General features: G+C 42.5%; 1 protein-coding gene across 2 annotated transcripts in view; it reads left to right on the top strand.

Annotated features, from left to right (window-relative positions):
• Nucleotides 1-20129, top strand: part of tbc1d4 (TBC1 domain family, member 4) — a 264316-nt gene that overhangs the window by 136070 nt on the left and 108117 nt on the right. For both annotated transcript variants that reach the window (XM_048532383.2, XM_048532382.2), the window contains exons 2-4: nt 1015-1608; nt 4949-5038; nt 8718-8822. In XM_048532383.2, coding sequence (XP_048388340.1) covers nt 1015-1608; nt 4949-5038; nt 8718-8822 — 789 coding nt within the window. The remainder of the gene's footprint in view (nt 1-1014; nt 1609-4948; nt 5039-8717; nt 8823-20129) is intronic.

Here is a 20129-nt window from a genome sequence, read left to right as displayed (position 1 = left end):
CCCAAGTAATGAAGGCAAGTGTGCTAAATATCTTTGTAACCACCCTGTCTTCCTATTGTGCAGCTCTCAAAGAACTATGTACCTGAACCTTAGCATCTCTGTTACATACCCAGGGCTGTATAAGTCGTGCCTTTGTTTGTTTGACCAAAATGCAATACCTCGCATTTATCCAAATTAAACTCTGCCACTCCTCAGCCCATTGGCCCAATTGATGAAAATTCCTTCGTAGTCTTAGATAGCTTTCTTCACTCAATTTGCTGTCATCAATTTTGCTGCCATCCTCAACTTACCCACTATGCCTCCTAAATTCTCATCCAAGTTGTTTGTACAGGTGACAAACAATGGCGGACTCAGCATCAATATCTGCGGAACACCGGTGTTACAGGCTGTCAGTTCAAAAAGGAACCCTCCACTACCACCCTGTGTCTCCCACCATCAAGCCAATTTTGTATCCATTTGGCATTGCCTTTAAAAGGTTAACTGGTTCACCAGTACTTGTTCAGGAACGTAATCCGCCGTCCTTACCCAGACTGGTCTACATGTGACTCCAGACCCACAACAATGTGGTTAACTCTTAACTTGCCCTCCAAAATGGCCCTACTCAGTTCAAGGGCAGTTGTGAAGGGGCAACAAACATTGGCTGCCCACATCCCATGAGAAACATGAAGAAATAAATTGTGCCCTTTGTTTGACAGTACGTTAGTGTAGCACTTTCTCAGTACTGCCTGCTATTACTTTGTGTGTAAAACTCCAGAGTGGGTTTTGAACGCAGAGCCACCAGATTGAGAGCCGAGAGCACCGCCACTGGTGCATGGATGACAGAATTGTTTGGAAGGAGTAGTTTGGAATTTGAGGTGTTAGTGATGTGTTGTGGTCAGCTGGACAGGCTTGGTTTCAGTGAACTTACAAATCTTATCTCACGGCCAGAATTTTTTCCTCTCTCTGTCTTCAATACAGATGGTTTCTTAAAGGGGGAATCTTTGATGTCTCATGCAGTTCATCTTGTTCTTTCAGGTCCCTGATGTTATCAGTAGTATTCGGCAAGTATCCAAGGCCACACTAAAGGAGGACACAAAGTCCCGGCAAGTCAGTGAAGATGCTTTCTACAACTCACAGAAGTATGAGGTGCTGTACTGCGGTAAAGTGGTGGTGACGCACAAGAAGGCTCCATCCACTCTTATCGATGACTGCATTGAGAAGTTCACCCAGCACCAGCTGGAAAAGGAGAGGCTGCAGCTGCTCAACGAGAAGCCTCAGGCCGACGTCACCGTTGACCAGGAGGAAGATGATGCCAGCGGAGATGTGGCACTTCCCCATGATGTGGCCTGCGGGACAACGGTTAGCACCAACCTGCCTTCAGCTGGCGGCAGCCAGAGTGATCTGCTGGGCTTGGGTTTACGTTCAGCCCTGACCGAACCCAGCCTGGAGGATGCATCCCTAGAAGAGGAGCATGCCGAGTTCCGGTCGCGGTGTAACAGTGTCGCCAGCATCCGGCTCAAGCGGGTGCCTGACCTGGGCACCAAATTGCCAACTCGAAGGCGTCATGCCAGTGCTCCAAGTCACGTCCAACCCTCTGACACAGAGAAGAATAGGACCATGTTATTCCAGGTAGGCATGCTAGTTAACGCTTTTGTAATGAAATATGTACCATGTAAAAAGGGGTGCCATCATTAAAACCCATGAATATCTGTTCTGGTGCAGCCAATAATCAGAACAGCTAATCAAATGTTATGCTTATTGTGAGGGGAAATGAACGGAAGAGTACAGATTTAATATTTCAGTTTTACAGGACATCGGTGAGACTACTTCTGTAGGAGAGTGCATACAGTACTGCTCACTGCATTTACACAAAGATATTGAGCATTGGAAGTATTTCTGAGAAGGTTTGCCAAACTAATCCCTGGAATTAACGCATTGACTTATGAGGAAAAGCTAGACACACTATTCGTTGTGTCCTCTTAATCAGAAGAATGTTGAAAGGATGTTTCTTCTTACGAACAATCTAGAACTAGAGGCCATAGTTTAAAAATAAGGGATGCCTATTTAAAACAGAGATGAGGAAACATTTTTTTCCTCTGTGAGGGTTGAGAGTCTTTGGAATTCCATTGTCAAAAGGCGGCAGATGCAGAGTCTCTGTATTTTTAAGGCAGAGGTGGATAGGTTCTTGATTACCAAGGGGATGAAGGGTTATCAGAGGAAAGTGCACTTGAGGTTAAAATCAGATCAGCCACGATTTTATTGTATAGTGGTGCAGGCTCAAAGTGCCAAGTGGCGTACTCTTGCTTCTTGTTCATATGCAGGATGGAGAGCTACTGAAATTTCTTCTAGAGTAAGGGTCAGAGTCTCTGAGATTAATGCATGGCAGTAATGGTGATGGGGATCATTGTATATTGACATTTTGACACGTACCCCCATGTAAAAATTGGAAAGGGAAAAACGATAAGTGATCATACAATTTTAAAACTGCTTTATTTTATTTAACTTCATAATAAATTTTGTTGGATTCATTGCATGAGCCCAACATTATTGGACACGCTAGAGCTTAATGCTGTCTTAACACTGATTCGACAATTTGCCTTTTGTGGTCATAAAGTGCTCTAAACTCTGAGCTTTAAAAAAAAGTTAGTGTTCCCGTTTTGCTGTTTTATGCATGAGCTGCGTGTATTGGAGAGATGGGAAGGTCTTATTTTTGCATGATGGGTTGTTGTGATCTGGAATACACTGCTTGAAAGCTTGGTGGAAGCAGATTCAAAAGTGCCTTTCATAAGGGATTTAAATAAATGTTTGAAGATGATTATGAATAAATATCTGGGGCAGAAAAGGGACTAATTGAATTGCACCTCCAAAGAGCCAGCAAAACATGATTGGCCAAATGGCCTTTTTCTATTCTGCTTGGTTTCATGATTTAACCAGGATGCTAACATTGCCCATCTGCATATTTCAGTTTGATGAATGAAGATATCAATAAGGCTCGCAACCAACTGCCATCTCCACTTGCTACGAAAGACTTTATTTTGAAAAAGAACTGGAACTTCTTAATCCTCATATGGTTGAAGGGATCTTACAATTGCATGTTTTAAAAGCACTCATGTAAAATTGCTGTATCCAAAATTCCTAGTGAAATAAAAACTAGTTCTGAGGAAGGGTCATTTGACCCGAAACATTAATTCTGATTTCTCTCCACAGGTGCTGCCGCATCAACTGAGCTTTTACAGCAATGTATGGTTTTATTTCTAGTGAAATCATTGATGCTTTTGGATCAATGTTTTATCTGGTTATGCTCCTTCGAAACACTTTGAGATCATTCCTTAGGTAAAGGTGCGGTATACGTGCACGATGTTGTTGCGTTAAGTTTTTCCTGCATCTATAGATGTTGGAGGCCTGGAAGGTTTGATTGTAAAAGCTAACTGCAGCCTGAACAGGACACATGAGAGTTACCTACAGCAGTCTGTGCAGTTGAGGTGTGGCAATGCTGTTAGACTTGCCTGAATTATTGCTGCTGGTATAACTGCTGCTTGGGCATCTAAAGAGGCACAAATACTCATGGGGCTCTGCTATCATGGCTTCTGTCAATGCTGTGAGTGCATGCCTGTCCACCTTCCACATGCAAGTGGGGATGGCATTAAGAGGGTCATGAGACCAGAAGTTAACATTGTTGACATCCATGTCAGGTGTGTTGGGCTTAATGTCCTCCAGTAAACTGCGGCAGGGCTGGAGAAGGGATCCGTGACAGGAAGATCCCACCTCCACCCCATCCAGGTCCTCTGTGTCAGTGGGGGTAGGTTTTCCAGGTAGCGAGCAGGATCAGCCAGTCACAGGATGGGGAAGAAGAAGCATCGTTGGTGGCCTAGTGGACTCTGACTTTCTAAAGAAGCTTTTGCACATTTGAACAACCAGCATGATGCAGGTGATAACATACTCATATAGTTCCTTCACAGCAGTATCAGTGTATAAAATCCCACGTAATAATTAGCTGCCACACTCAGGAAGAATTGACAACCTAAAACAAAAGATCCATCCTTTCGGGCTGTCCATAGAATGATTAAGGCGCCACACTGTTTGAAGGAGTATTTTCACATTAATGTTCATTCTGTATATTCTTGAGTTGTCTTGTATCTCCTAATATGCATCACTTTCCTGGCTTCAGAATAAAGCACTGAAAGCTTCTCTCAGGTCTGTGCAAATCAGCCTTCAGGTCTCATAGTTTTAAACAGCACAGAATAAAGCCAGTCAACTTCATTGCATTCATGTCAATTCTTGAAAGACCCAGCCCATTTAGTCCCAGTCAGCCTGCTCTTAGCTTATAGAGCTGCGAATGTCTCCCTTTGATCCTTTTTAAAGGATCCTTTTAGAAAGATACAATTGAATCTGCTTCCACTACACTTTCAGACATTACAGTGTGGAGCAAGTCCTCCTGATTTTACCCCGGGTTTTCTGCCTGTTTCTGAAATCTGTTTTCTCCGTGATTGACATTCCAACAGCAACAGATCCTCCTCATTTTTAGGAAAATGCCTGAAAGTCAGCTGTCGTTCAATTGGGAGCACTTTTGTCTCTGAATCAGAAGACTTTGCATTCAAGTTTCATTGCAGGACTTGTAAACGAAAATTGTATATACCATACCACCAATGAAATGTGCCACAAAGGGAAAGTAAAGATGCAGAAGAGTGAAATAAAAGCCAATCACAGTTCAGCAATACTATGTTTTGTTGCTGACTTTTTAAATGAAAGAGGATCAAAAGTTGGCTGCAGTTGTCTCTCAGTATGTTTGTCACAAAGTCTTCATTCATCAAGCACGTGCTGGTCATGGAGCAGAGCCGTAAGAGTAAATATCTCAAGGCAATGTCATATACTCACAACACAGTGTGGGTTCTGTGGGTTTACTGAATGAAACTCAGGCTATTTGTTTTATTCTTAAGGGAGTCATTTCTGTGTTTTCTTTCCTTTGTAGGTCGGTCGGTTTGAAATTAACCTCATCAGTCCTGACACCAAAACAGTTGTACTTGAAAAGAATTTCAAAACTATTTCCTCATGTTCTCAGGTTTGTGTTTATCTGGCTTTTCTTGTCACTTTTATTTTCTTCCTGTAATTGATAGAATTACTGCCCTGCCGTCAGAAGGATGTTGTTAAACTTAAGAGAGTGCCAAAAGGATTTATAAGGATGTTGCCGGGACAGAAGGGTTTGAGTTACAGGGAGGTGCTTGATAGGCTGGGTTTTTTTTCCCTGGATCTTCAGAAACTGATTGGTGACCTTATAAAGGATTATAAAATCATGAGGGGCATGAAAAGGGTGAAAAGCCAAAGGCAGTGCTGCCTCACAGCGCAGGGACCTGAGTTCGATTCCAGCCTCAGGCGACTGTCTTTGTTGAGTTTGCACACTCTCCTTGTATATGCGTGGGTTTCTGCTGGGTGCTCTGGTTTCCTCTCACAGTCCAAAAATATGCAGGTTTAGGTGGATTGGCCATGCTAAATTGCCCATGGTATCCAGGGATGTGTAGGCTGGGTGGATTAGCCATGGGAAATGTGGGCTACTGAGATACAGTTGGGGAATGGGTTGGTGAGATGCTCTTTGGAGAGTCAGGGTGGACTTGTTGGGCCAAATAGCCTGGTTCTACAGCATGGGCCTTCTGTAAGGTGGGGGAGTCCAAAATAAATGGGTATAGGTTTAAGATTAGAGAGAAAGGATTTAAAAAGCATCTATGGCACATGTATGGAACAAACTGCCAGAGGAAGTGGTGATAATAAAGTGTGAGGCTGGATGAACACAGCAGGCCAAGCAGCATCTCAGGAGCTCAAAAGCTGACGTTTCGGGCCGAGACCCTTCATCAGAGAGGGGCATGGGGTGAGGGTTCTGGAATAAATAGGGAGAGTGGGGGAGGTGGACCGAAGATGGAGAGAAAAGAAGATAGGTGGAGAGGAGAGTATAGGTGGGGAGGTAGGGAGGTAATAGGTCAGTCCAGGGAGGACGGACAGGTCAAGGAGGTGGGATGAGGTTAGTACGTAGGAGATGGAGGTGCGGCTTGGGGTGGGAGGAAGGGATGGGTAAGAGGAGGTACAAATGCAACATTTAAATGACACCTGGATGGGGAAATGGGCCAAATATTGGCAAATAGAAATAGATTAATTTAGGATATCTGGTCAGCATGGACAAGTTGGATCAAAGTGTCTTTTTCTGGGTTGTATGACTCTATGATTCAATGACTGTAATTGGACATTTTCTGCAATTGTCATAATGTTAAAATTAGAATGGTTTACATTAGCATTAGTCTTCAGTGCCAAATTGGTCTTGTGACTTTTAGTTCAGCTTCATTCTGTCCTGAGTTATTTTAGATTTTACTTAAAGTGTTTTATAAAATAAAAGCACCTCTGCATTCCTGATCTCATTGGCAAAGTTGTAATCTTGATTGCTGCGTGGAGACAGATACACAGTGGCCTGTGGTTCAGTCCTTCTTCCCAGTTTAGTCTTTGAAATGTTGTTAATCTTATATTCCAGAAACCTGTTTGGTGCCAGATGGAACTGAAGTTAACTTGTATACATTTATAAGGATTTATTTACACAACCACAGATTGGAAGCCAGCACCCCTGAATCCAGCAGCCGCACTTTCTGCTTGTGCTTATCTACAAGGGCATTAGTATCTCCAAAGTTAATGTCCCCACCACCTGCCAGAACATAAATACCATTGACATTCCTAGATCAGTAAGTTGGCACAGCAAACTGAACAGCCTCCTTTTTCCAGGGAGGACAATTTGACAAATCTCATAACCTCTCAGGGTCACTGTCAGGAAATGTCCTGAAATTTCCATTGCTGTCAGCAATCCAAAAAAAAAAATTCCAGAAGAGAATTTAAAATGTTGTTTTTGGAACACTTTTTGTTTAGCTATTGAAATAGTGGCAATGGGAATTGTGGCAGTCAAGTGTCGTAAGAGTCTCTTGCATTGGCCTGGGTAGATGTAGGAAGAGTTTCTTATTGTTCATGGAATGCTGAATCACCTCACTGGCATGGTGAACATTGCTTATCACTTATTGACCTTAAGAAGGTGGTAGTGAGATGCCTTTTTAACTCTTGGAGTTCTTGGAGGCCAGATACGTGCACAGAACTGTCCAGAAAGGAATTCTACAATTTTGACCAAGCAACATTTAAGCAATGGCAGTATAGTTCCAAGTCGGGATGGTAAGTGGTTTGGAGGGGAATTTGCAGGCGGCGGTGTCCCATGCATCTGCTCCCTTTGTTCTCCCCTTCAGATGATAGAGGTCACGTGTTTGTTAGGTACTGTCAGAGGTGCGTTGATAAACTGACACAGCAAAACTGGTGAACGGCTACATCCCATCATCAAATTTGACAGGTGATTTGTCAACATGCGAATGATGTGTTCCAATTGGAAGTGTTAGTCTTAATGATGCTTGGACCTGTTGTAAATTCCGTGTAAAAACTATTCGTAACTCTAGCTTGTCTCATTCAGTTTGATAACGGCCTTCCCCATGAGAACAACTGCAGTCAAAATAATAAATCCCTCTGCAAAGGCAAATAGAAATCTTGACAATTGGAAACCCTACAAACAGCTCTGGACAAATTTTATGTTTATGACTGTGCAGCATGAATCTGGTCAACCATGTAGTGTTGTTTTATAAATATTTCACAAATATTGAATTATTTATGACTGATTTTGTTTGAAGCAGTCATTAAGACTGAGTTGCGCTTTTGGGAGGGATCAGGGTTACTTTATTTTGTCTAAATCCAGCATTAATAACAAGAACAGAGAATGCTAGAAACACTCACTAGACCAGGCAGCGTCTGTGGAGAGAGAAACAGAATTAATATTTGGAAAAAATGTCATTTCATTAGAATTGGAAAAGGCTTTAAGCAAATACAGAGATATTGAGGCTGGGGGAATGAAGCAGGACATGTGTGATTAGGTGATTTACCATTTACACCCCCTTTAGAATCATCTTTTTCTTCTTCTCGCCAACTACTTTAACTTTGCAGGGTCGCCCCTTATGTCTGTACTCATTTAAAACCTAATGTATGTCTCAATTTTTCGAGTCGTGGTGAAGGGTATCAATCTGAAACCTTAACTATGTTATTCTGGGTGGAATGGTTAGGTGCTTGTTTCTAATGGTGCAGACCCAATGGGCTGAAGGGCATTTTTCTGTTCTTTAGATCTCTAAGTCTCTGTGACACTCCCTCCACAGATGCTGGCTGTGCTGCTGAGGTATTTCCAGTATTTTCTGTCTCTATTTCAGTTTTCCAGAATCTAAACAAGCTTGCTTTTGCAAAATGAATCAGGTAGGCCGCTAAGTAATGGTTAGCACTGCTGCCTCACAGCACCAGGGACCTGGGTTCAGTTCCATGCTGCGTTGGTTTCTGTCGGGTGTTCCAGTTTCCTCCCACAGTCCAATGATATGCAATTGGCCATGCTAAATTGCCCTGTGGAGCCCAGGGATGTATAGGTTAGGTATGTTAGCCATGGGAAGTTATGGGTAGTAGGATGGGCCTGGGTGGCATGCTTCTTGGAGGGTTGGTGTGGACTTGTTGGGCTGAATAGCCTGTTTCCTCACTGTAGAGATTCTATACTGTGAGAAGGTTGGCAGTGTATAAGTGATGCCAGTCATAACTGCTAGTTGACCTAATGTTAGGGCTTTCCTCGAGAGACTCTTAAGAAAATCTTCTAGCTGATTCCCTTGTAGCTAATCAACATCTTTTTACCTGTATCATTCCAGGGTATTAAACACGTGGACCATTTTGGGTTCATTTGTCGAGAGAGTGCTGAACAGGGTCTAAATCAATATGTGTGCTACGTGTTTCAGTGTGCGAATGAATCACTGGTAAGTCATTTCCTATAATGTGGCAGTTGCCTGTCTAATCTGACGTTGCAGCCATTTCGTCACCTTGCCAGGTAACATCATTAGTGTGCCTGCGGTGAAGTGTTCTGTCCCACTTGTTATTTATATGGATCAGTTTGTTGGGGTGTTTGGTACCACTTTTGGTTCTGTTTCTCACTGGTTTGCACACAGGGTCTAATTCAAAGTGTTTGTTGATGGAGTTTTGGTTAGAACACCACGCCTCCAGAATGCCCTAGCATGTCTGTCTTGTAACTAACCACCCCAGCAAACCGAGGCATATAAGTGACAAGCGGGAACAAACACTGTCGCTTCACCAGAGGTGTTACCTAGCAGGGTGACGAAACATTTGCAACCAAACCCACTGGCTCAGCGAGAAAATCTAAAACGTCCTCCACATCCTGAGCTACAAATCTTCTGAAAATGCCTATCTAATCCTTCAGAGCGAAGTTTTATCAGAAAATGGAACATAATTTTCACATAATATATTGTTGAGCATTAAAGTTGCAGTTGTCAAAAGCCATTTTCAACACTCCTGTGGCTGTTTAAGTGACCTATTTAGGCTTTGCGAAAGCAGCTGCTGATTAAAGTGTGTAACGTGAAATAATTCACAGAGCCTGGTATCCTATCACCAATCCACCCTTTACTGACACATGCATAGTTCTTGGCACTGGTCCAACTTCCTTGGAGCCAGCTCTCAGAATGAGCAGAACCCCTGACACTTCTGTTTATATCTGTCAGCCAGGGCTCCCTGATTGGACCATATTAACAGCCCCAGTTGAGCAACTCATATTCTGTGAGCTCCACCTGCCTGACTTCATTACAATATGGAAGCTCAGGACAGGGTTTCCCAGACTGTGGGTTGTGAACCCAGTGGGGACAAGGGACAAACAAGGGTCGTGAGCTGTGAGATATCAATGGCAGCTGTGGAGTGAAGGTTAAGATTCAACAGTCCTGGCTGTGAGGCCCTTTTAATTGTGCATGACTGGTTGGTTTTGCCGGTAGTCACAGCCTAATAAAGTGAGCTCTGAGGATGGATATCTGCCGTTATTAATGTCTTCAAAATGCTGGGCGTTTGCTTTTTCAGTGCCAGTATACTCTGGCAGGTTGAACTCTACCTATATGTACTAATGCAACTCTACACCCCCACCACCCCACAACTTTCCTCCCCCGTGAGTCATATAACTTGCCCACACACCCCCACCACCAACAACTCCTGTATCTCCCTCCCAACCGACCTTCCTGCCACCAGCAAAACTCTCCTCCATCAGCGCATACCACAATGAGCACTTTGGGTCAAAACAAGTGAAAACGATTATGATGAGTCACATTGACAATATGTTTGGGAAGCAATGCCACAAAGCACCTATGAGCAAGTGCGATCTGTTTTCTGTTTGTTTTGGAGATGGATGTTGCAAGTGGTGTGCCTACTTCCAGTCACAAAGAAGCTGTGGCATTCTGCGTGAATACCTTGAAGTGAGAAAGAAGGGCGAGATTCATGTGACCTTTTACCATTTGGGAAGATGCCCTTCATGTATTGTCAGTCTATCAAGTAATCAAAGTGGAGGTTTATACCAAGCACACAAAAAAAGATTGCTCCTTGCAGAGGTAGATAACAATCAAAGCAAAAATACATACCCTTGTAAAATATTAACGAAATCCTTCCTCCCACCCCATCCAAGTGTCTGGCACCAAGGGAGTCATAGTCAATACTGGGGAAGTTAAAAATATCACTATTACAGCCCTGTTGTTCTTGCACCTACCCACAATCTGTCCACATGTCTGTTCCTCTATCTCCCACTGTTTGATAGGAGGCCCCATTGAAGTGACTACGCCCTCTCTATTTCTGAGCTGTACCCATATGGCCTCATTGAACAAGTCCTCCAAGCTGACCTCCCTCAGTGCGGCTGAGATTTTCACTCAAGTCAGTAATGCAACTGATCCACTTGTTTTATATCTCTCTCTATCTCACCTGATACGTCTAAATCCTGGAACGTTAAGCTGCCAGGCTTGTCCTTTTCTCAGTAAAGTCTCTGTAATAGCTGCAACATCATAGTTTATATGTATTAATCCAAGCTCTAAGTTCATCCTGTATCAGGCCCTTAGAAACAGTATAGAATAGAAAATCAAAGGGAGCGGCTCTTGTGATGTAGTGGTAGTGTCCCTACCTGTGAGCCAGAGAGCCTGCATTCAAGTCTGACCTGCTACAGGGGTGTGTAATAATGTCCCTGAACAGATTGATTTGAAAATATCTAAAAAGGTACGGAGTGCTGTTGTGGTACAGTGGTAGTGCCCCTACCTCTGGATCAGCAGGCCTGGGTTCAAGTCACACTGTGCTCCAGAGGCGCTTCATAACATCTCTGAAGACAGTGATTAGAAAATATCTGAACTGTTATGGGCTCCACTGGCTGTATGTCTGCCTTTGGACCAGAAGACTAACGTTCAGGGTGGTAGGTAATAATATTTCTGAACAGGCTGATCAGGATAACATCTGGAAAAGTGGCAGCACTAACCTAACTGGTAGCTAGTAGTGTTTAGTTCAATGACACGTTTAACAATGATTATCACAACACCATCTCCCGATCAAACCTTACTATGGTGTGTTCTGGAGGCTAGTTCCAGTTGTACCACTGGCTTAAAGCAGCTACTAAATGAGTAACCACCTGCCTGTAGTGAGGTTTAGCAGTTTCCTCATAGACAATTAACCAATTGGCTTGAAGCATAAATAATATAGTGTCTTTCGACTTGCCTGAAAAATATTCACTCAATCCATCCCACTCAATTCTTCCCCTAGCAACAGTGAGTAGAGAAAATCAAAAGAGTAACCATGACATGATGGCCAAACGGTAGGAAGATTTCTGGAACTGATTTAATGTAAAATGTTTATAGTGGTTTACTCTGCTGCCTCACAGTGTCAGTGACCCAGGTTCAATTCCAGCTGGGGCGATTGTGTGGAGTTTGCATGTTCTCCTTTTGTCTGCGTGGGTTTCCTTCGGGTGCTCCGGTTTCCTCCCACAGTCCACAGATGTGCAGGCTGGGTGGATTGGCCATGCTAGATTACCCATAGTGCCCAGAGATGTTTAAATTAGGTGAATTAGACATGGAAATCAGGGGTAGGAGAATGCGTCTGGATGGAATGCTCTTCAGTGGGGCGGTATGGACTTGTTGGGCTGAATGGCCTGTTTCCACCCTGTAGGGATTCTATGGATTCTAAGATAAGTTGACTGCATTTTTGAAATATTGAATTAAGCGCTCAGAATGTTAGAAACTGCACATGAGAATGGAATTGCAGTGCTTCAGCTACTGTGATCCAGGCACTCTTGAGAAACTTAATCTTCAAAACTGTAGTTGAAACAAAAACACAATTTAGCTTTGATTAGAGATTTAGCCAGTAGTCTGCAGTTTGAGAGCCAAGAGTCCAGTGATGTTAGCTAATGGGCCAGTCTGTGAGATGCATTAGCTTGGTTTGATGATTTATTTACTTCTGGACGTAAGACCAGGAAGGCTATGCAATTGCTTTAGATAAGACACAGGCAGCTCCTCAGTGACAAAATAGGGTAACTTATTAAGATAAGAAAGTGTGGAGCTGGATGAACACAGCAGGCCAAGCAGCATCTCAGGAGCACAAAAGCTGACGTTTCGGGTTGGACCCTTCATCAGAGAGCTGATGAAGGGTCCAGGCCCGAAATGTCGGCTTTTGTGCTCCTGAGATGCTGCTTGGCCTGCTGTGTTGATCCAGCTTCACACTTTGTTATCTTGGATTCTCCAGCATCTGCAGTTTCCATTATCAGGGTAACTTATTAGTTATTTTATTTACCATTGATCCTAGTGTATAAATTGACCTTTGGAACTTTGAAAAATCCCTGTAAAAATCAGGGTTGACTTAAGAGCTGAGGGTAAAAGTGAACTGTGGATGTCGATGTTTGCAATTTTGAAATGTCATCAACATCCACTACAAAGGGTGGATGTATCTTAATCTCCTGCACAACTTCGTAACACAATGCATATCACCTGCTTGATGCCTGAGACCCAGTTGTAAGCTGCTGCTAAGTAAAATATGCATTTGTGGGTTTCAAAATGGCGGCTGATTACCAATGCAAATAATATGTTGTGACTGGGTTGGAGAGTCAATATGCTCAGTCCAATGATGGATTCTTTATAGGAATGATGAAAGATCTTTTCTAATGTGTGGGATTCAGTAGGAAAGTCAATGCTGGAAAACCTTGTGCATCCAAAACATACTCAAAATGCAAGTCAGTTTCAGCATTGTGCATCCCACCATGAAGGGGAACTGCATGTTGCAGTGTATGAGAAATTAGGGCCCTGTATGTTCCTCTTGATTCATAAATTGCATTCAAGTATTTGTGACATTTACAGAGGAATTGCAATGTGAGAGATTGGAAAGTATCAAACTAGTTTCCAGGCAGCAGGAAATATTGCAAGGGACAGACGCGCTTGAATTTAATTCTCATCACAGAGGTTAAGCAGCATCATTCTGAGAAACAAAAGAGCAGTGAAGAAAGAAATATTATACTCGGGGGATGAGGGAACATTGTCATATGACATGTTGTTGAGCTTCTTCATTTAATATGACCACCATGCTTGTTAGATAGCTAGACAAACAGGTAGATAAGTAGAGAGACAGAATGATTGAGAAATAGGTCGACGGACAGATAGATAGGTGGACAATTGATTTATTAAAAAATCATGTCAGCAGGTGCTGATAACAATGCAAATAAAACAAGTAATCTTTACTTTTAAGATTACTTACAACTATGTTGTAAATTAAATACAGAATTGCAAAGCATTGCGCAGTTATGAACCCTTGAATATACAAATAATTAAAATACACTTCAAAATCCAGTTCTCCTTCCATCGTCAGAATAAAAATGAAATATATGCTGTACACTGCAATTTGCATTACAGTCAAAGCAACAGAAGCAGTGCACACACACTTCCAGTCAAACCTTTTGGGAATTGAGGAGGCTGAAAAGTAGGTTCTACAAGGTCCAATATCTTCATCCAATGTTATATCACATCTCCAGTTTCAGTACATCCAAAATATCACATTGCTAGAGGGCCCCAAAAGATAATGATTTTTTCAAATGGTTTATTCAAATAGAAAATCAAGTAAGACTTTAACAAATGGCTTCAAAATCTCAACAGATCTACAACAGATGAGCATGTAACTAGCACATCCTTGCAAAATTATCACTTAGCTCACCTCAATATTTTTGTTAAACTTAGTTCATAAGCAGCATTGATGAAACTTTCAAATGAATTCTTTCTACTATTGAGAGCTTTCATTTGTTTTCTTCACTCAGATTGAATGCTTGGAGTAAACTATTATGGTCACAACAAACTTAATAAATACAGAATATTGAAAAGCAACAGTGAACATACCAAGGATTTGTAGAATAATAAATTGTAGAAAAGGCCAGTCAGCCCATCATGTTTGTACTGATTGGTTTCAAATGCTACCCAATTATTCCCATAATTGGTTGTCATTAAATTTGGGCAGTGATCCCAGAATATTAAGTTTCTTGTTAAGCATGGGTGAAGCTCCATGGAACTAAAACACTCATTTAATGTTTGTTGAAGACAACTGCTCAAATCTAACAAATGGGACATTTGGACGAGGCCCAGAATGGGGTTGTCTTTGAGGTAGTTCAAAACATTGAATAAATTGAGCATTGTAATACTGCCTGTTTGCTGAAGTGTTTTGTGTCTGAGCAATTGGAAGTAGAGTAATTCAGTTATATGATGGTACAAAATGATATTGTCGTGTTTATCATCTTTTGGAGAAGACCGTGTTACCTACAGTACTCACATGATGCACCATCCTACTTGATGCTTACTCATGCTGAAACTGCAGATGATAGGAGTCAAAGTCTACCTCTGGAAACTGCCTTTTTACTATGACGTGCTGGGGTTGGGATGCTGGAAGAAAGTACGAATTTTAGCAAGCATCAATCTGCCCATAGTACAGAACAGAGCAACAGAAAGCAAAGAGAAAATTGGTTAAGAAGAGGTTAAGAAGAATAAAGAAATTAAGTACTTGCACTTTCAGCAAACTATGTAGCACATTAAGGGAGGTGAGAATTATGTTGCTGATTAAAATAATCTTGTGAAATGATTAGTAGATAGTTGAACAAACATTACTGTTTAGTTTGTATCTTTCTGTTACAATAAGGAGGAACCTGTTTTACTGAGTCATGTGATTTATATTTTTCCTTTAATGCTTACTTTAGTTTGGTGATAGATGACCTACAGTTGGGTTTAATCTACACCGTGACGGCAGTAAAAATCGGAAACCACACTATAGGTTCCAGCTGTGAGCAGCACCACTTGATACATACTTGTATTCAGAATGCAAATAGCAATAATGAATCAGTATGTTCACAAAGTCTATGACATTGAATTTACAGCGCTGAAACAGGCCATTTGACACACTAATTCTATGCTGGTGTTTGTCCTGCTCAAGACTCTTGTCTCATTTTACTTCAGCCAACCTGACTGCAAATCTTTTGATTCCTTGTTCCCTCAAGTAATAAACTAATTTCGCTTTTATGCTATCAGTTTTTACTGCTGCTCCCTGTCGTGGCAAGATTCCCATTCTGATCACTTTCTCCTGAAATCTTTATTGGATTTTTTACTCTGCACTGCGAATAGTTTGGGCCCTTGTCTAAGGCATGATATGATTGTCATTGGAGGCAGTGCAGAGAACGTCGACTAGGTTGGTTCTGGGGCTGGAAAGATTTTCTCATAAGGAGAGGTTGAATAGGTTGGGCTTGTATTCTTTGGTGTTCAGAAGAATGAGAGGAGAGGAGACGTTGATGAAATGAGGGAGGCTTGACAGAATAAATATAGAAAGGTTGTTTGGAATCTAGGACCTGAAGGCATAATGTCAGAATAAGATGTCATCCATTTAAAAATGATGAGGAGTAGCTTCTTCTCTTGGAGGTTAATGAATCTGTGGAATTCTTTTCTGCAAAGGGCTGTTGATGCTGGTTCAGTTAAGTCAATTCATGGAGACATTTAAGTCAGTCAAGTTACAGCAGTCCTACCGGACCATAGGGCTGATCATTACAGAGAGACGATTGTTGGTGATTTCCCCTGAGGCCCAGCACATCTCAGGTGAGGTTGAGAAGATGAGTCCTTTATGCAGGAATTGAACCACTCTATTAGCATCACGCTGCTTTACAAACCAACCATCCAGCCAACTGAGCTAAACCAACCCCTGATATTTGAGTACATATTTTGAGAGAAAAAATTTTTAATTGGTAGCGGAATTGAAGGTTGTAAGGAAAAGGCAGGATAGTGGATTTGAGGATTATTAGATCAGCTGTGATATCAATGAATGACAGAGCAAACTTGATGGGCCCAGTGGCGTACTTTAACTGCTCCTACATTTATAGCCTTATGGTCTGTCTGATATTCAACCAGAAATAAATATTTCACAGATGCCCAATTTACAATGATAACTAAATCAAAGTTCCTTCCATGTTTAGCATTTTCCCAAATTTAAAAAAGAAGTAATCGAATAAAAATATGTCCTAAAAGACATATTAGTAGTAAGACAGATGTCTGTCAGAATTGGGAGATAGCAAGAACTGCAGATGTTGCAGTCAGAATCAATGCAGTGTGGAGCTGGAGGAACGCACAGCGGGTCAGTCAGCATCGAAGGAACAGGAAACGCGACACTGATTTTGCTCCAGCTCCACTCTGTATTGACAATATCAGAATTAGTACAGTTTTCAGGCACAGGATCTCCATGTCTGTTCTTCCCTCAACCTTCTTGATACTTTTGCCTAACTCTTGTTGGACTATTGTTTCTCACCATAGTCCTGTCACTGTATTGTCACTGGGCAATTTCTTCATATGATGGTGACTGCCATTGTGAAGTACTGCAAGTTAATGGCTCAGTTTAATAAACTGCTTATTTGCAGAAATGGTTGCCAAGTGACAAATGATCTCTGAAACTAATGAAACCTTTCCAAAGTCATTAGTGTTCAACATCCTCATTGTTTTTAATACGTCACAAATAAGCATGCTTCATTTAAGCACGTTTTCTTCCCTGTTTTGATGAATATTTCGTGAATATTGATAAAATCCTGCTGGCTGATAGCTGAAAGGTAGGACTGTGTGAAAAAAATGAAGTTAACATACACACTGACATTGTTCCAGCTACCATTGGAGTTAGTTATTTAAGTGCTTTTTAAATGCTATTCCCAGTCAACAGACATCCATTTGGTTTCAGAACCAACACCGTTATCCACTACCTTTAATTAGAGGCATAGATTCGTGATAGCACAAAAATGACCATTTGACCCATTAAGACAGAGCCAGCTCTCTGTAGATCAACCTAGTTTATTGGATTTTCCAATAACTCTGCATGTTTATTTCCCTTGAGTGTCTATCCACAGTCCTTCTGAAATCATTGATCAGGTCTATGTCCACTACCCTTGATTAAAACGTATCAAAATACTAAAGGGTTGTATGTTCTGTTCTATTGGCTGATGTTTCACATGGTCATCAAAACTCCACTGCTCATGACTTAACTCACACCAAATCTCATTCAAACATGGACAAAAGAGGTGACCTGTAAAGGTGGGCTGAATTTGACAGAGAGATACCAAGGAGCCCTAGCAAAATTAAAGCATGTGGGAAAACTCTCTGAGTGATAATGGGAACTGCAGATGCTGGAAAATCCAAGATAATAAAATGTGAGGCTGGATGAACACAGCAGGCCCAGCAGCATCTCAGGAGCACAAAAGCTGACGTTTCGGGCCTAGACCCTTCATCAGAGAGGGGGATGAGGTGAGGGTTCTGGAATAAATAGGGAGAGAGGGGGAGGTGGACCGAAGATGGAGAGAAAAGAAGATAGGTGGAGAGGAGAGTATCGGTGGGGAGGTGGGGAGGGGATAGGTCAGTCCAGGGAAGACGGACAGGTCAAGGAGGTGGGATGAGGATAGTAGGTAGGAGATGGAAGTGCGGCTTGGGGTGGGAGGAAGGGATGGGTGAGAGGAAGAACAGGTTAGGGAGGCAGAGACAGGTTGGACTGGTTTTGGGATGCAGTGGGTGGAGGGGAAGAGCTGGGCTGGTTGTGTGGTGCAGTGGGGGGGAGGGGACGAACTGGGCTGGTTTTGGGATGTGGTGGGGGAAGGGGAGATTTTGAAGCTGGTGAAGTCCACATTGATACCATTAGGCTGCAGGGTTCCCAGGCGGAATATGAGTTGCTGTTCCTGCAACCTTCAGGTGGCATCATTGTGGCACTGCAGGAGGCCCATGATGGACATGTCATCTAAAGAATTGGGGGGGGAGTGGAAATGGTTTGCGACTGGGAGGTGCAGTTGTTTATTGCAAACCAAGCGGAGGAACCTCCTCTCTACCTATCTTCTTTTCTCTCCATCTTCGGTCCGCCTCCCCCTCTCTCCCTATTTATTCCAGCTCCCTCTCCCCATCCCCCTCTCTGATGAAGGGTCTAAGGCCCGAAACGTCAGCTTTTGTGCTCCTGAGATGCTGCTGGGCCTGCTGTGTTCATCCAGCCTCACAGTTTATTATCTGGGAAAACTCTCTGCTGGTTGAAGTCATATCTGACAAAAAGGAAGGTAGTTGTTATTGTTGGAGATCAGTCATCTCAGGTCCAGGATCTCAGTGAAAGAGTTTTTCAGGGTAGTATCTGAGGCTGACCAATTTTCAGCTGCTTCAACAGAGACTATTCATCCATTATTGGTTCTGAGGAAGGATCACAGGACTCAAAATGTGAACTCTGCTTTCTGTCCACAGATGTTGCTAGACCTGCTGAGTTAATCTAGCAATTTCTGCATTTGTTTGTTTCATCATTGACCTGCCGTCCATCATAAGGTTAGCAGTGGGGATGTTAGCCGATGACTGCACAATCTGCAGTACCATTCATAACTTCTCAGATACTGAGGTAGCTCATCTCCAAATGCAGCAAGTCCTGGACAATATTCAGGCTTTAGCTGACAAGTGGCAAGTGACACAAGTGCTAGGCAATAACAATCTCCAACAAGAAAGAATTTGCCCATTGTCTCTTGACATTCAATAGCATCACCGTCATTGAACCCAACATTAGCCACATCCTGGGAGCCACCATTGACCAGAAACTGAACTGGACTGACCATATAAATACAGTAGTTACAACAGTAAGTCAGAGGCTAGAATTCCTATGCAGCTAACACAGCTCCACACCACCCCTGTCCCATCCACCCCAAAGCTTGCCCGCCACCTAAAAGCACATGCCAGGACTGTGATGGAATATTCCCCACTTGCCTGGATGATAACGGCTCCAACAGCACTCAAGAAACTAGATGTCAGCAAGAGAAAGCAGCCTGTTTGTTTGGCACCACATCCATAACGTTCACTTCACCATCACCAATGCTCAGTAGCAATGTGGCCGATCTACAAGGTACACTGCAGAAATTCACCAAGGCTCTTTCGACAGCACATTCCGCACCCATGACCACTTCCAAATTAGAAGGACGAGGAAAATAGATACAGGTATTTCTGCTATAACACAATAGTTGCGTTTTATGTGACCTCGCGCTATAGAAAATCGCATTCTAAGGAAATCGCTACAGAAAATTGCTATACGGTACAATAGAAAGTTTGCATCATCCAAACAGCGTCTACCATTCATCAATTGCATCATAGCCAGTTTGCATTAACGAAACATGTGTTTTAGCAGAAATACCCGTACAGGAACAGGTTGTGACAACCACCAAGCCACTCACCATACTGACTTGGAAATGTATCGCCATTTTTTTAGTGTTGCTAGATTAAATCCTGGAATTCTTTTCCGAACAGCATTGTGGGAATACCTGTACCAAATGGACTGCAGTGGTTGAAGAAGGCAGCTCACCACTACCATCTCAAAGGAAATTAGGCATGGGCAATAAATGGTGGCGCAACTGGTGAAGCCAACATCCCGTCTATGTATAAAATTTTTAAAAATCACCCATTATGCGTTTGCTCTTTACTTGATTGGCAACACCTTGATTTGAAAATTCTCATCCTTGTTTGTAAATTGTCCCAGAAACTTGCTCCTCACAATCTGTGTAAACTCCTGTAAACCAACAACTCTCTGGTATATCAATGCTTCTCCAATTCTTGGTATCCAGCAGATTAACTGCTCGTCCATTTGTGGCTGTTGTTTTACTGCCCAGGCCCTTGTACCCCTCCCAAAACCTGTCCACCTTTCTATATCTCCCTTCGCTTTTATGGCGGTCTTCATGTCAGTCTTTTCAAACAAGCTTTTGGTCATCTGAC

This window comes from Stegostoma tigrinum, chromosome 6, assembly GCF_030684315.1.
Source record: "Stegostoma tigrinum isolate sSteTig4 chromosome 6, sSteTig4.hap1, whole genome shotgun sequence".
Lineage (NCBI taxonomy): Eukaryota > Metazoa > Chordata > Chondrichthyes > Orectolobiformes > Stegostomatidae > Stegostoma > Stegostoma tigrinum.
Note: the sequence above shows the minus strand (reverse complement) of the source record. Positions and strands in the feature narration are given on the sequence as shown.